Source organism: Ornithodoros turicata, chromosome 8 (genome assembly GCF_037126465.1).
Source record: "Ornithodoros turicata isolate Travis chromosome 8, ASM3712646v1, whole genome shotgun sequence".
NCBI classification, from domain to species: domain Eukaryota; kingdom Metazoa; phylum Arthropoda; class Arachnida; order Ixodida; family Argasidae; genus Ornithodoros; species Ornithodoros turicata.
The window spans coordinates 7048111-7063765 of record NC_088208.1 but is presented as its reverse complement, the minus strand read 5'-3'; the positions used below and the strand labels follow the sequence as shown (position 1 = coordinate 7063765).

Sequence of the window (15655 nt, the reverse complement as noted above, 5' to 3'; positions counted from 1 at the left end):
ACAGCAAAATCTGCTGTCGCGTCATTTTGAATCCTGTAAAAATGCGTGAATATTTCAATAAAATTAGCGGCCAATTATTTATAGCCACTTATTGTCAGTGACTGCTCATGTCACGTCAACAACGGCAGCGTCCGCTTACTATACAGGGTGTTTCAGTTAAATCCCCGGGCTAAATAATTCGCGAACCGGTGCACCAATCGAATAACTTTCTTTTTTACAAGTATCTGTCCAATACCGCCTACAAGATGCGCACCGCGTGAATGAGCGGGAGGCGGTCATTATTTAAATAAAAATGCAAATGAGTTTCGTAAAAAAGCGTAACTTCTAAAGCAGGGCGCTGTCGGTATTAAAATGGGTACTACCCCTTTTGGGACCTTCAGTGGACACCTTTCAGAGAAAAATCTGCCACCGAAGCGGGTCGTTTGTTGCAGTAATTAATTGGTTTCGGTTTACGTATTTTTGTCGCGGCTGGTCGCGGCGAAGCGCAAAAAGACGCTCTTTCACTCCCTTATCCATCAATGAATTACGTCCTTACACCAATGAATTACACCAATGAATTACGTCCTTTTGCGCTTCGCCGCGACCAGCCGCGACAAAAATACGTAAACCGAAACCAATTAATTACTGCAACAAATGACCCGCTTCGGTGGCAGATTTTTCTCTGAAAGGTGTCCACTGAAGGTCCCAAAAGGGGTAGTACCCATTTTAATACCGACAGCGCCCTGCTTTAGAAGTTACGCTTTTTTACGAAACTCATTTGCATTTTTATTTAAATAATGAGCGCCTCCCGCTCATTCACGCGGTGCGCATCTTAAGGGCGGTATTGGACAGATACTTGTAAAAAAGAAAGTTATTCGATTGGTGCACCGGTTCGCGAATTATTTAGCCCGGGGATTTAACTGAAACACCCTGTATAGTACTCTGCATGTGAAGTACGGAAATCACAGAAAACCTGTTGATTGTCTTAGCAAATTGGGCGTTCTCACCCACCCATGTGACACCTTCAGATGTGCTCCTGATTGTGCTTACGTCACTGGAAGAACATTTCAAAATCAACACCGATATTGACCTATCACAATGATATTGCAGTAAATAAACGGAAACTCTTCTGTTTCGCCCCGCTTATCACTAGGGCCCGGATTTTGAGGCATTTGCCTAGAAATGCCTAGAAACGCCTAAATGCGACATTTTCTTGGTTGCCTGCCTTCTTATCGACTCTGTAGGATTGTAGACTCTCTTTATCTTTTTTGGATGCCATAACAGCCTTGAAAGAACTGACATATACTGAGGCTGGATCATGAATGTGTGTATGAGTGAGCAAAAGTGTAAGAGTGAAAGGAGGATGAGTGAGAGAGAGTGGCTGGTTTGTCCCTTCAGATGACGCATCCTGGAAGTCGCTGAGAAGGCGTGTTCAAGGCTCGTTCAAGGCGTGTTCTTAGCTCAATTGGTAGAGCCCTGGACCGGCGATCCAGAAGATGTGGGTTCGAGTCCTACAGCTGGCTAACCTTTTCAGTGACTTTCATCTTTCATCATAACAGCCTTTTTTTTTTTTTAGCTGTAAGTACGAGTGGGGCTTTCTGTCTCGTGCTGAGAGCTGCATTTTGCTTCTTGTTTTTGCATGTTTGCGCCTTTGTTCCCTTTTTTTTAGTTTGGTTTCCTTCAGTACATTGGTATGCTTGAAGGGGTTCATGTACATTTGATCATAAGACGTGACTTCTCTGAGGCTCTCAAGATCTTCCAGGGCGGAAAACTAAAAGTATTATTCGATATAGCGTGTCTCCCGGCTGCCTTAGCATTGATGTACCAGCAGGGTTTAAAAAAATCCGGATATTTTTAAAAAATTCTCTCCACTGGGCTTCTTTGGATAAGACCCGGATATTTTTGGAGAGTATAGACAAGCCTAGAAATGTGACACAGAGTAAAAACAAATGCGTTTTGCTGTTCTTCTTCATTTCGGGTGACCTCTAATAGTTTCGGTTTATGGAACAGCCTGTATCCCAGTAACACTGAATGAGTTTTCATTGTTTTCCTAAAGGTAGTGTCCCACGCACGCGTGGGTGAATGGTATAAACGCTACACGTCTGTGTTAGCTCTCGTACTTCAGTTACAATGCCTCCAGGAAGCAGAAGAAAGTCTCTCCCTGAAATGGCAGAAGTAGAAGAAAAAAAGTTAAATTCGAAAGGTTAAAAGAGTCAAGTTAAACAGTTACAAAGAAATTAATGTGGCCCGTACCTGAACTTTTGTAAGCAGCCAACACTACAGTAAAACAAAAGCGGAAATTGTCCGTGTGAGTTTGAATTAGGATTGTCTTTCGCATCACGTCTGGACAGAGTCTAAAAAAAAAATCCGGATTATATTGTCCGAAAAATCCACCGGATAAAATCCGTGTTGATTAAATCCAAACAACCCTGTGTACCAGACGTCAAAGCTTGTATGCACGGACGGATGCAGACCCTCGGTTTGGGGGGAGGGGGAGGCGGCTTCTTTGTCGGAGAGCGTGGTGGGGGAGGGGGGAGAGGGAAATCCGATGTATAAACTGACATTTTGGGGGGCGATCGCCCCCATCCTGGGATCCGCCAAGCATGTTTTCCTTGATGGGGCATTCTGAAACACCAACAAAGCCAAAGAGCGCACCAGATTAACGTGGCTACCTTTCCATATTGTTGCCTATTTTGGTATTTTTAAGGGCCTCGATGCCCGCCAATTTCCATAGTTTTTAATGCCTAAAATTTCGGGCCCTGCTTATCACCACGCAAATAAAGTGTTCTCGTCCCGTAGGCACCAAATGGTGTGGAGCGGGAAACAAAGCTGCAAGTTCTACGGACCTTGGGACAGCTAGAGCCACCGACGAATGTTGCAGAGCGCACGACCAGCGGGGAGGAAAACTTCCCGTCCTAGGTGAACTGGACGGCATCAGAAACAAATATCCTTACGCCATGTAAGTCATAGATTCCCGTCATAGTTTCCCGTCAAAAAGAACTCGTTACGAGTTAAGTTACCGTGTGAAAAAAGTTTATATCGAAATTCTTCGTCCTGAAATGTAACTCACAGTTACGAAGTTACTTAAAAAAAAAGGAACGAGTTACTTGCAAGTTACTTCGGACACAAAATAGCGCTACACAGGTGCAGCGCGCGTGAAGCAGTTGAGTTCGACCTTGAGTTGCCTGTGGAGAAGTGCAACACGCTTCGATCGTTTTCGTTCATGTTCAACAATTCAAACGCTTTGCATCTTAGTCCCTGTGGGCGCACAATGGTCCAGCTTTATTTCAATGGCAGCGGTTCTTACTTCCTGGATGGAATACTGTCATTGATTGATAGATCACTCTTTATGGCATAAGATGTCATGACAGAACCGGAGAGAAAGCTAGAAAATATGTGGACGTGAGTGAAATACGAATGAAAAGTAACTTGGAACTTAGCATAAGTTACTTTGGTAAAGTTACCTGAAAAAGAAACTAGTTCCTCTGAAAGTTACCACGGCGCAAAAGTACCGAGTTAAGTTACAAGTTACCGAAAAAAGGAACTTAGTTACAGTAACGAGTTACTTCAAACTCTGATCTAAGTACATGAATTAGTTTTTCATATTAGAAAAACATCTTGCTGCTTTTGAGCCTTCGTGTTTGTATTTGTTTGCGTTTCTTGCCCATCGCTCAGGCTTGCCTATCATGAAATTTATCCACCAGCTAGCCTGCATTTATGCCATTCTGTACATGAATTAGCCACTGCATTCCTGGAGGCTTGATAGCACGCTGCTGGGTTACATATGCAAATAACTCGTGCAGTCACCTATCACAGTGGTTCACGAATATCTTCAACGACAGAGTTAGCGGTCTCTATAACGTCATACATAGATACACTGTTAAAACAGAACTTCACCGCATAGCACGCTCCTAGCCAACCGTCATTCCGAATGATATCATTCTGTGCATTGATTTGTTGAAAATGAGAGGAGGCGCCTATCTGGGACAGATTATCTTGTCCCAGATAGGCACCTCCCCCTGTTTTGAACAAATAATGACACAGAATGATATCATTCGGTATGATGGTTGGTCAGCAGCGTGCTATGTGGTGAAGTTCTGTTTTAACAGTGTACAAGGCATATTGTGCCTTGTCACATACTACGATTTTGGCTCACTTACAGTATAAGAAGAAAGCGGCGTAAAATATAGAATAATTGTAGCTTCCGATCCCCTACGCTCTAATTACTCCCCATTTTAGTCCCCAATTCCGCGAAATTTACTCCCGAGGACTGCGAATACATAATTACAGAACATCAGAAATGGTCTCCTGAATGCAAAGTCTACGTAAATATGTGCTCTTCGTCAATTTGATGAAATAAGGCTACATAACGTGGCTAACTTAACAACTTTTCACCCACAAATGAACTTCACCGCATAGCACGCTCCTAGCCAACCATCATCTCGAATGATATCGTTATCTGCCCTGATTTGTTGAAAACGGGGACGTACGCCTTTTTTGTGACACTTATGCTCTTCATAATTGTCACAAATGGGCGTACGCCTTCCGTTTTCAACAAATCAGGGCAGATAACGATATCATTCGAGATAATGGTTGGCTAGGAGCGAGCTATACGGTGAAGTTCATTTTTAAGAGTGCACACAGAGGAAAAAATAGTTATAAGTTCTTTCTTGCGAAATTTGACCCAATGCATGTCGCAAGGTTTTACATCGCTCAACATATCACGGTTCACGTTTTAATTAAAAGTATTTTCATTCGTGCACATGAATTATGTAACTATAGAGCTGTTAAAACAGAGCGTGAAATGCAGTCCCACTTTGTGACATTCCTTTAGTTCCTTCTATTTACACCTTAGAGGGACTAATTTTTGTGGCAGTGCATTTAGTCCCGCAGAGTAAGAGACCCCTTGTACAGGTCCCAAGATCGTGGGTTCAAACTCATATTCGGGGATTCGTGCTTTTTCCACGTTCTGACTTCGAGTGTCTGGCTCCAGTGTTTCTAATGCTGTGCATCCTTTCAGTTCAAGCTGCGACGACGAGAAGAAGTTGTTCGGATGTCTGTTGAACGACAGCAGCAAAGCATCAAAAGAGTTTGGTCAGTTCTATTACGATGTGCTACAGTCCAGGTGTTATGCTAACACTTATCCTTTGAAGTGCATCAAGTCGAAAATGTGAGTACATTAATATGCAGTTCTGAATTGAGAGGCCAATGTTCAAAGCAGCAAGCGATGAAGTTCTGTTGTCAATACTTTAGTGTATACATGTGTACTGGCGGCTGACGTAATCTCTGGATGTGGCGGGCGCGTGCGAGAGAGACGAATGCGTGAAGCCAGGACGCCGATCGAGGTGTTGTTGGAAAGCGCCCGAGAGGGGGGGGGGGTATGTTTATTAAGAAAAGAAAAGGAAGGTCAGCCAGACGGAGGTCGGCTTGCTATTAAAGAAAAAGTAAATGAGGGAAGAAAAGGAGGAAAAGAAAAAGACGAAAAGAGAAGAAAAGGAAAGGAAGAGAAAAAAAGGGGAAGGCAAAGAAGAGAAGAAAAGGGAAATAGGAAGAAGAAAAGAAAGGAAATGGAAAGAGAAGTTCTACATGCATCTTAAGGATATCGGGTTCAACAACAACAACCAAAATTTTATAAATTTGCAAAGTTGAAATGTTAAAATTTTGCGAGAATGTCAGCATGGCTGACGGGCTGGACAGATCAGGCTCCGAACTCTCCCTGCGAGGTTGTAACAACTGGTGTCAGAAGTGGGATCAGAAGTAAGAAGTGTCCCAGCGATTTAATCCCGCAATGCTCCGCCGACGCCTCGCCGACGGAGGCAGTCTCCTCCTGACGATGCTCCAGCGGAGTGTACGCCCGGTGACTCGGGATTCGTAACGCTGTACCAACTGTGGACTCTATTGCAGGAGAACATGCGCAGCCTGATACAGCAAATCCGCACAGAGTTTCCTGCCACGGCACTTCAGCCTGAAGAGCCTTCCCGTGATGAAATTCATCGACCGCCGTTAGTTTTATTGGGCTCTGTGAGTAGACGCGTTGGAGACTCACCTGGATCCCTGGGCCTGGGTCGTCTTTCAACCTGGTCTGCTCCCACCGCAAAAACAGATAAGTTCAATGGCGATATCCTGTGGAGCAGTTATTTGGCGCAGTTCGAGGTAGTGGCAGATGCTAATGAGTGGTCAGACGAACAGAAAGCATGTCACTCCGCATTCTCGGTCCTCCAGGCTCTGTCCGACCCCGAGAGCGGAGCTTCACGCACATGACGGCAGCCCTCGGAGATCGTCACCAGCGAGACCTCTTTCATGCACAACTGAGAAGTCGAGTCCAGCTCCCAGAGGAGTCTTTGAGTAAGCTCGCTTACGGTATTGACAGGAAAGTTCGAGTCGTTTTCGCCGACTGTGCCCAGGATGTCGAAGAGACGGTGTCCGTATAGGCTACTTCATCGACGCCATAGACGATGTGGATGTGCAACATGCCGTTCGGTTATCGGGACCTAGTGGTCTGCGGGCCGTCCTAACTCGAGCACTAGAAGTGGATACGGCCAAGTGTGCGTCCAGAACAAGGCAGGGCCTCGCCCTTAGGTGAAGCAAGAGCTTTCTCTCCAGTATCGGACGATGACGCGCCGACATGCGAGGTAAATGCTGTACAGACACTCACGTGCTGGAACTGCGGCGGTCGGGGCCACCTACATTGCGCTTGTCCAAGTCTACCTTTCCGGTCACCTAACACTACAGGAAGCTCGGGCTTTCGCAGGAGACGTGGTACGCGGTCGGGAAACGCGTATTAGCTGGGCGCAGGGGGCGTCGTCCAGCTACACGGGTCTCTGGTCAAGCGCACTCAACTTCAGGACTTTACATCGACGAGGAGATCAACAAGAAGTCATGCCAGATGTTGCTGGACACAGGAGCTTCAAAAGCTTCATTGGCGTGTCCTTTGCAAGTACTAGTGTCGCTTGCAAGTTTCATGCATCCATGTGGGTCCGTGCCAAAAGACAAGCCCGCCCTGAGAATGTCTCTGCACTGTTAAAACAGAACTTCCCCACATAGCACGCTCATAGCCAACAATCATTCCGAATGATATCATTCTGTGTTTTGATTTGTTGAAAATGGGAGGAGGCGCCTATCTGGGACAGATTATCTTGTCCCAGATAGGCGCCTCCCACCTGTTTTGAACAAATCAGGACACAGAATGATATTATTCGGAATGATGGTTGCCTAGGAGCGTGCTATGTGGTGAAGTTCTGTTTTAACAGTATGGGATCTGCTCTTATTATTGTCGTTTGTTCCACACTTCGCAAAATTAGCTGGTCCGCTCCACCAATTGCTCAACAAGGCAAGTACCTTTCATTTGGCACACTCTTAGAAATGAACTTCACCGCATAGCACGCTTCTAGCCAACCATAATCTCGAATGATATCGTTATCTGCCCTGATTTGTTGAAAATGGGAGGCGTAGGCCTTTTTTGTGACAATTATGAACAGCATAAGTGTCACAAAAAAGGCGTACGCCTCCCGTTTTCAACAAATCAGGGCAGATAACGATATCATTCGAGATGATGGTTGACTAGGAGCGTGCTATGCGGTGAAGTTCATTTTGAAGAGTGCACCCGCTTGCAACCAAGCATTCATTGCTCAGAAATTCTGCCTAACGAAGCCGCCTGCACTTGCGTTCCCCTTGCCGGACGCCCCATTTATCTCTGACACTGACGCTAGCCGGACCAGCATAGGCGCCGTCCTGTCGCAGGTGCAGGAATGCGAGGAAACGATGGTGGCATGCTCCAGCCGAGCACTTCGGAAGCCGGAGAGGAACTATTGATGAACCTTGTCCTTTTTTTTTTTTTTTTGAAGGGTAGCAAGCCAAATATTGGCTGACTTCTCTCAACACTTAAAAACAACAACAACAACAGCTATTGTGTGACAGAGAAGAATTGTTGGCCGTTGTCAAATCAGTACAGCATTTCTATCATTACGTTTATCGGTGCCACTTCACACTCAGGAGTGATGACGCTGCAGTACTGGCTGCTCAACCTCCGCAACTCTGAAGAACAAGTCGCGCGCTGGACCCAGACGTTAATGAGTACGACTTCACGCTCCAACACCGTCGCAGGCGGTACCATAGCGATGCCGACGCATTGTCGAGGTTGCTTTGTGCCAGCACCGGAGATCACCACTGCGCTGAGCGTGCCCCCAAACACAGGTCCCTTATATCACGCGAGCATATCATCTGTGCCTGTCCATGTGTTCGTGTCGACAGCGAAGTTACCTGCGACGAGATGCGTGGAGCGCAGGAAGCGGATCCAGACATTGGTCCTACACTCTTAGAAATGGACTTCACCACATAGAACGCTCCTAGCTAACCAGCATCCCGAATGACGACGTTCTCGCCCCTGATTTGTTGAAAAGGGGATGCGGAGCCTATTCTGTGCCGTGCATAATGACACAAAATAGGCTCAGTAGGCGTATATTTCAGCTATCAATTTGAGTACGGCTCAGTTACACGCGAATAGAGTCTGATTCCTCAAGGTCATTCCGCATGTAAATGATGATGTTCCTTTGTTGATGGAAAGTCGGAATTCTGTATGTGATGCCAATAAAAGAGCTTCTCTCTCTCTCTCTACCTTCCATTTTCAGCAAATCAGGGGCGAGAACATTGTCATTCGGGATGATGGTTGGCTAGGAGTGTGCTATGTGGTGAAGTTCATTTTTAAGAGTTTATCCATGCCTGTATGAAGAATGAATCTCATCCATCGTGGACGGACGTCACACGGGACTCGCAACAACTCTTGAGTTACTGGACCCTATGAGGATTACTTGAGTTACATGACGATCTCCTGCATCGCGTATTCGAATCTGCGGACGTGCGAACTGCAGGGAGGCAACTCACACTGCCTGCGGTGTTCAGAAGAAATGGTCTACGTATGACGCACAGCAGTCCTGCCGGAGGCCACCTCGGAGTCAACAAGACCCTTGCAAAGACTCGTACACGGTACTATTGGCTGGAATACCGGAGGGCCGTAGAGGTATGGTGCCGGTCTTGCGACCTCTGCGTATCTCGGAAAGAACCACGTACCCGAAGAAGATTTAAGCTGCACGAATGTGTTTCCGGGGTGCCATTTGAAAGAGTGGCCCTGGACATTTTAGGGCCCTTATCAACGACAACGCGTGGCAACAGGTACGTCCTTGTTGTCAGGGGCTGCCTCACGAAGTGGCCGGAGGCGTACGTAGTCCCGAACCAAGAGGCGATTTCAGTGACGGAGGCGCTATTAACCGAATGTTTCGGTTTATTAACTGTAACTGTTCAGTAACTATTAACGGTTTCGGGATTCCCATGCAACTAAACTCAGATCAGGGTCGTAACTTCGAGTCACAAGTCTTCCACGAAATGTGCAGGTATGTTGCTACCGCGAGGACTCGCACAACGCCATTGCATCCAGAGTCTGACGGTTGAGAGGTTCTGCCGTACGTTACTGCAGTACATTAGCCTCTTCCTGGCCGAGAACCAAAAATAACTAGGACGATCTGGTTACCTTCTTTCTTTTGCCCTACTGCATGGTCAGCATCACACGATGCAACCCGGGAGACGCCGGCAACGATGCTTGCTAGCCGCGACCTGCGATTTGTCCCTCGCGTCGACCCCAGATAATGGGGCCGCAACCAGCGCCCTCGACATGCCTTCAGACACTGCGCACCAGTGCTGCGGAATGGGGTGTCCAATTCCGTTCCAATTCCATTCCAAGGAATGGAAATTGGTCGTAATTCCATGCCTTGCAATTCCTCGGAGTGAAAAGGTATGATAAATCCCCACTCCTTGGCTTGACAACCCCAGTTCCATTCCTTTAATTCCCTCAAGAAAAGAAAAGGACCGCTAACCGTACCGGCAAGTCCAGCAGTGCCAGAGGAGATTGACGTTACCAAGCACGGAACAACAACAACAACATATATATTGTGATGATGAAGTGGGGAGATTTTCCACTCTAGGAGTGGAACGCTACCCCATAGCTAGGGGTCTAATATGAGTGGTGACAATGATCAGTGATGACGATGAGAGATGACGGGAATGATCGAAGTGGCGATGACGATGCTGGACGTGATCGTGGTGGTGGGAGTGTCCGAGGGCGCTGCTGGGGTCATAGTGAGTCCTTTAGGCCTGTCGCCTCAAAGAAGTCAACCACGTGACGTACCAAGCACGGAAAAAGCACAAAGGCAAGGTTATTTCACTCTGGACCGTGTGTAGGTGCGGTGCAAGGGGCACGAGGGCAGAAACCAGCACGTTGAAACCAAAACTGCCCACCCAGACTATTCCATTCCATTCCATTCCTAGGACAGTTTCCGCCTTTCCATTCCAATTCCATTCCGGGCTCTGCTAAATCTGGAATGATTCCGGAATCATTCCAACTCCGAAGTGGCAACTCCGCAACCCTGCTGCGCACACGACTGGTGACTCTCCCCAGGTTTGTCGGGCACCATGGGCAACAAGCCTTCAGCCGTATGAAGACGCGCTATGACTTCAGAGCGTCTGGAATTTGGTTTTCGGATGGCCAATCTGTCTGGTTACATAATACAACGCGGAAACGTGGGCTATCGCCCAAATTGCAGCGCCCCTTGCAGGTACCCTACGTTATAATGAATAATGCTCAACGACGTTGCTGAACGTTATAATGCTCAACGACGTGATGTACAGCATCAACCTGCCGAGACAATCCCAGTCCTCTATAGTCGTCCACGCAGACCGTCTTGCACCATACCGAGGAGTTCCCGCCACTCCAGCTCTGCACGGCGCGGATGCCACCGTTAACCGCAGCCGGGGGAGCAGGGGGAATAGTGTTGCGGTGGATAAAGAGGAGGCTACTGGGCCGACATGAACACGTGCGCTGGTGCGAACAGAATTGTGTCTGACGGACTTGGACAGATCAGCCTTCGAACCCTCCCCGCGAGCTTGTAACAGTATGATCAGAATCGAGCGAAACGACTATCAGAAGAAAGGGCGGCTCGATAGGAACGCAAAAGGCCCTAAAGTCTAGTAACGAGCGATAGAGTCGAGGCATTCGGCTGCCGACGCGCACAGCCATCCCTTACCCTCTACCAGCAGGCCAACTTCGACTTGTCCGGGGGTGAATGCGACCAGGACAAGGACGATGGAGTGCATCCAGAGGAGGGGGCGGGGGGCACCTGGCCAGAGACAACCCCATGCGCAGTGGCGATGGGAGTCATCGCGCGCCGCCTTCACCGTGTCGTTCGAGGCGAACGAGTTTGGCCACGTGTGCAGTGTGTGCGACAGACTGTGGTTCCAGGGGGAGCTGAGGAAAGTGGCAGCCAAGAATCTCAGAGTTTCCTGGAGAAACAGTATCGGAGTTCGTCACATGCTCCAAGACCGTCGTACGTGTTTCGATCGCAACCGTGTATCAGCTGTGAGTCGATTCAACGGCTGCGCTTACCCTCCGGCGCTCGAAAATGGCCAGGAAGCAAGCGAGCTGGTGAAGATGATGCATACCGTAAAACCCCAAAACTAGGGAACATGAAGGGACAGACACAACACGAAGTCTCAACAAGAAGTCTCAAGACATCGTGTTGTGTCTGCCCCTTCGTGCTCTCTACTGTCGGGGTTTTACATTATGCATGATTGAGCTTATTCTTTATTGTGGAGGCGACGTTTCAACCGGGCATAGAAAGGACATACCAGGACCTAGCGCATAGAAAGGAACGACGTTTGTTCTCACGGATGACGTTTACACCATGCGCATACATGACGGAACACAAACGGAATATGTTTCAACTGAAGGGCAAAATCATATTCACCGAATACCCAGCCTTTCTTACGGTATTTGTCTTACGGTTCGATGCAAAGAGGCCGCTATGTGACTTTCTAATGGTCGACTTTACCTTCATTTAGTGACCCACTGTTTCGCTTCAGATTAAAATGACAGTGGCCGAAGTGCTGCTCACGCTTACCGAACGCACTCCGACGCCATGCGAGATTTCAACGGGGCTCTAGGATGTATGCTTTAGTGTAGTTGCTTTCATGCCGAATCTCCGTATTTGGCGAAGTAGAGAAACCTCACCACAGAAACCTCAGATTGTCGAAAAATATTCGAGAAAGAGGACGCATAAAGACTAAGCAAACATACAGCATACAGCAAACCCATACATTGGGACAAACCCATACAGCAAACTCAAACATAAGCATACAGCAAGACCTTTACATTTGAGGAAAAAAAAAAAGGTGGAGGAGGATCTCGCATCTGGCCACCTCAAAATACGGCGGGGGAGGAATGGTCAGCCAGAAAGGACGGCTTGCCATTCCTTAATAAATGCGGCAAAACAAAATACGGCAAAATATGCACTATATGCATGCATTTTCACACGAAGTATGACCTAACGTGCAGAATGTGCACTTATATGCTTCATAGAGCCCTTCGAATCTGTCCTCATCCAAGACCAAACGCGTTTTTTATCTTCTAGATGCGAAAAAGATATCAAGAAAAATAAAACATGCATTTCCATGAAAACACGCGCTCTGGGTATTACAGTCGTGTTCAACTTAAGAAGGAAAAGAAATTGAGTCCGCCAACAACATACGCCGCTGGAGATAAGGACACGTAATAGCGCGCCAGGAGACAGAGATGCTGTGTCAGAAGAAATACTGCAGCGCCACCACGCAGCGCATAGTGTCATGTGGCCAGTCGTAACAGCTAATGCGAAAGCAGAGTGAGTATGATGGATTACATTATCTCGCGGAGGAGCGAGCGTGACATCCCGGTGTCCAGCCACAGGGGTGACACAAACCCGCCGTTGTTGTAACTACCCTCAAGCGGGTTGTTTTGGCAAAACTGCCATCTTGTCCTGGCCGCGCGTCATAGAAAACGTCATTTTGAGGTCATTTGACTTTGTTTACATGTCGTTTTGCCGCTTACCGACATATTCCCGTCGTCGTAGCGAGAAGAGATGAACGTATTTTGCCAGCGTAAACTAAGCGGTGCTTCTTCCGCAACATGGTAGCCAATTTCTCCTTAGTTTAAGTACATCGCATCCGTTCAGTGAGTTTTAACGCGCGGTCGTCATCACATCTTTGGAAGTCGTCAACAGCACGAGGCCTTATGTGCAAAACTGCGCGTTTTACTGCGATATTATCGGATAAAAATAATTACCGTGATCGAAAAACATCCAAAACGTCGCGCAGAAACAATAACCGCATTGTTTGCAAATGTTACAACCGCATTGTTTGGCCGCCGAGTATGGTGAGCTCACCATACGCCGAGCACGGGCGCCGCCATCTTTAACGTCACGTGTGCCTTGACGTTTGCTGTGACGTGCGACCACGACCTGTCCAGGATGCATTGCGTTCGCCCAGCAGGCTTTCGTCTACGGAGCAATGCATTGGATACCACTCCCGTGTGTCCAGCCATCCCATCTGCGGCGCGGTTATATTTCGAGAGCTAACGAACTAGATTTCTTTTCCTTCTTAAAGGGAGACTTCGGAAGGATTCGAAAAAAAAAAATTAGGTGAGCATCGTACCGAACACAGACCGCTCCCTTGATGCCAAGTACAACATTCGCATCCATTTTGTGCGAGTAATTAATTCGTAAAGGATGAAAATAGCAAAGCGAAACTAACATGCAAAGCGCACAGCGGTTCGCCCGAAGGAAGGTACTGTGATGTCATCCGGCATTGTCGTCTGCTACGAAGCTTGCATTCTTCCATGCAGGATGACGTCGGCAGCGTTGCTTTCAGAGGCGAAGCGCTCACTTTGTAATAATTCGTTCGAATAAAATCTGCGCACTTTGGGAACGCGATATTTCGTATGTATGTCCCTGAAACCGCAAGGGCTACTGCTATGTCATGATAGTTGTGGTGATTTTGTTGCGGAGTCCCACTTTAAGTGGAACACGACTATAGTCACCCTCTCCAACCCGTTGGATATAAAAGACGTCATATCTAATGTTGTTCATTAAATTTTACTTTACTGGTGGGTGTGCCGTGTCTTCTCTCTTGTTTCTGCGAGTCTTCCTCCTCAAGCTCAGGCCAGGTTTTTCAATGATTTTATGTTGCACTACGGGGCACTGCAGAAAAGCAACATCTTTAGTAGCACGGAATCTACTTGTCGCTCAAGTAATATTTGTTGTGTATTCCCGAACGAAGGCGGCTATAGTTTACCGAGTGATTTCTGCTGAACTTTTCATGCTCAACTTCATGCTCAACTTTTGTCAAATATGCATTAGATGTATTATTTTCCTACACTGTTAAAACAGAACTTCACAACATAGCACGCTCATAGCCAACCATCATTCCGAATGACATTCGGTGTATTGATTTGTTGAAAATGGGAGGAGGCGCCTACCTGGGATAGATTGCCTTGTTCCAGATAGGCGCCTCCCTCCTGTTTTGAGCAAACCAGGACACAGAATGATATTATTCGGAATGGTGGTTGGCTAGGAGCGTGCTATGTGGCGAAGTTGTTTTAACAGTGTACAATGAAAAGATAAGCACTGCATCTATTAAGGGTTGTACCGCGTATGTACGATATTTTTGGTGCATAGTTGATTGCGTATTTCAGGAGCTTTTCCTGCATATTCATTCACGCTCTAGTAATTACACTCGTGGCCTTTGGGTTCCTGAATAAGAAACAAATAACCCCAATTCGCAGGTCGTTCTTGAAAAAGAAGTGCACAGAGTATGAGCTGCCGAATGACGAACCGAGAAAATATCAGCTGTTCAAGCCCCCCAACTTCTACTGGGCATACGTCGAAAGGTGGAACCTGCCAGCACTCAGCAGACGACCTAACACTGACGTGAACCCACCCAAGTCGTGGAAGCTTATTGAAAAATTCGATAAACGCAAGCCAACAAACGACTCGGAGATACTCAAGAGTGGAAATAAACGATCACGCGAATAAAGGAAGAGACAATTCTTTATGAGCAGATGTCCTCAATATTACTCTTCTTGTAGACGCGTCCTCGTCAGGGTGCGTTAGCATGTCGGGAGGAAGCAGGCGCGGATCTAAGGGGGGGGGGGTCCAGGGGTCCAGACCCCCCTCAATTCCAGACTTTAACATAGGGTGCCATGGACCAATCCCAGCATGCACGTGGCACTTGCCCATAGCGGACCCCCCCCCCCCCCTTTTTCGGGAAAATCCTAGATCCGCCCCTGGGAGGAAGCCGTCAGATCAAAGTTCAGGTATGCGTACTGATGGGTATGCCATGGATAGTCAGGGAGAAAAGTGACTGGCATGTCGCAGTTTCGGAAACGTTTCCGTGAACACCTTGCGGACCGCTACACCTGTCTGATGACGACCAGCCCGCGTGGTTCAGTAGGTAGGGTGTAGGCCATGCCACGTCGAAACTGGGAGGTACCCGGGTTCGAATCGCGGTGCCGGATGTGCTGTCTGGGGTTTTTCCTGGGTTTTCCTAAGACCTCTGAAGTGAGAGCGCAAGAAGCACGGACGGAGAGCGGAGAAACAGACAGGACGGGGCGCTAACTTCCAACTACGTTTATTGAAGAAAATTAGCAAAAAAGGAAACCACCTTCATTCCGTTCTTTGTCCGTGTTTCTTGCGCCCTCACTTCAATGTCTCAATATGTCTCAAGATGTCTCAATACCAACTCACTTCAGATGTCTCAATACCAACTAGCCAAATCCTCAACCCTTCCTCAGGCTCTTTCGGGCATATGTCGGCCCAGGATG

The 15655-nt window shown here is 47.5% G+C and overlaps 1 protein-coding gene across 1 annotated transcript in view; it reads left to right on the top strand.

Moving 5' to 3' along the window:
- LOC135365885 (uncharacterized) overlaps nucleotides 1-14886 on the top strand; it is a 33618-nt gene extending 18732 nt beyond the window's left edge. The window contains exons 5-7 of the mRNA XM_064598569.1: nucleotides 2779-2938; nucleotides 5000-5149; nucleotides 14618-14886. Of these exons, the coding sequence (XP_064454639.1) occupies nucleotides 2779-2938; nucleotides 5000-5149; nucleotides 14618-14867 (560 nt within the window). The 3' untranslated portion in view covers nucleotides 14868-14886. The remainder of the gene's footprint in view (nucleotides 1-2778; nucleotides 2939-4999; nucleotides 5150-14617) is intronic.
- Nucleotides 14887-15655: the final 769 nt, after the last annotated feature.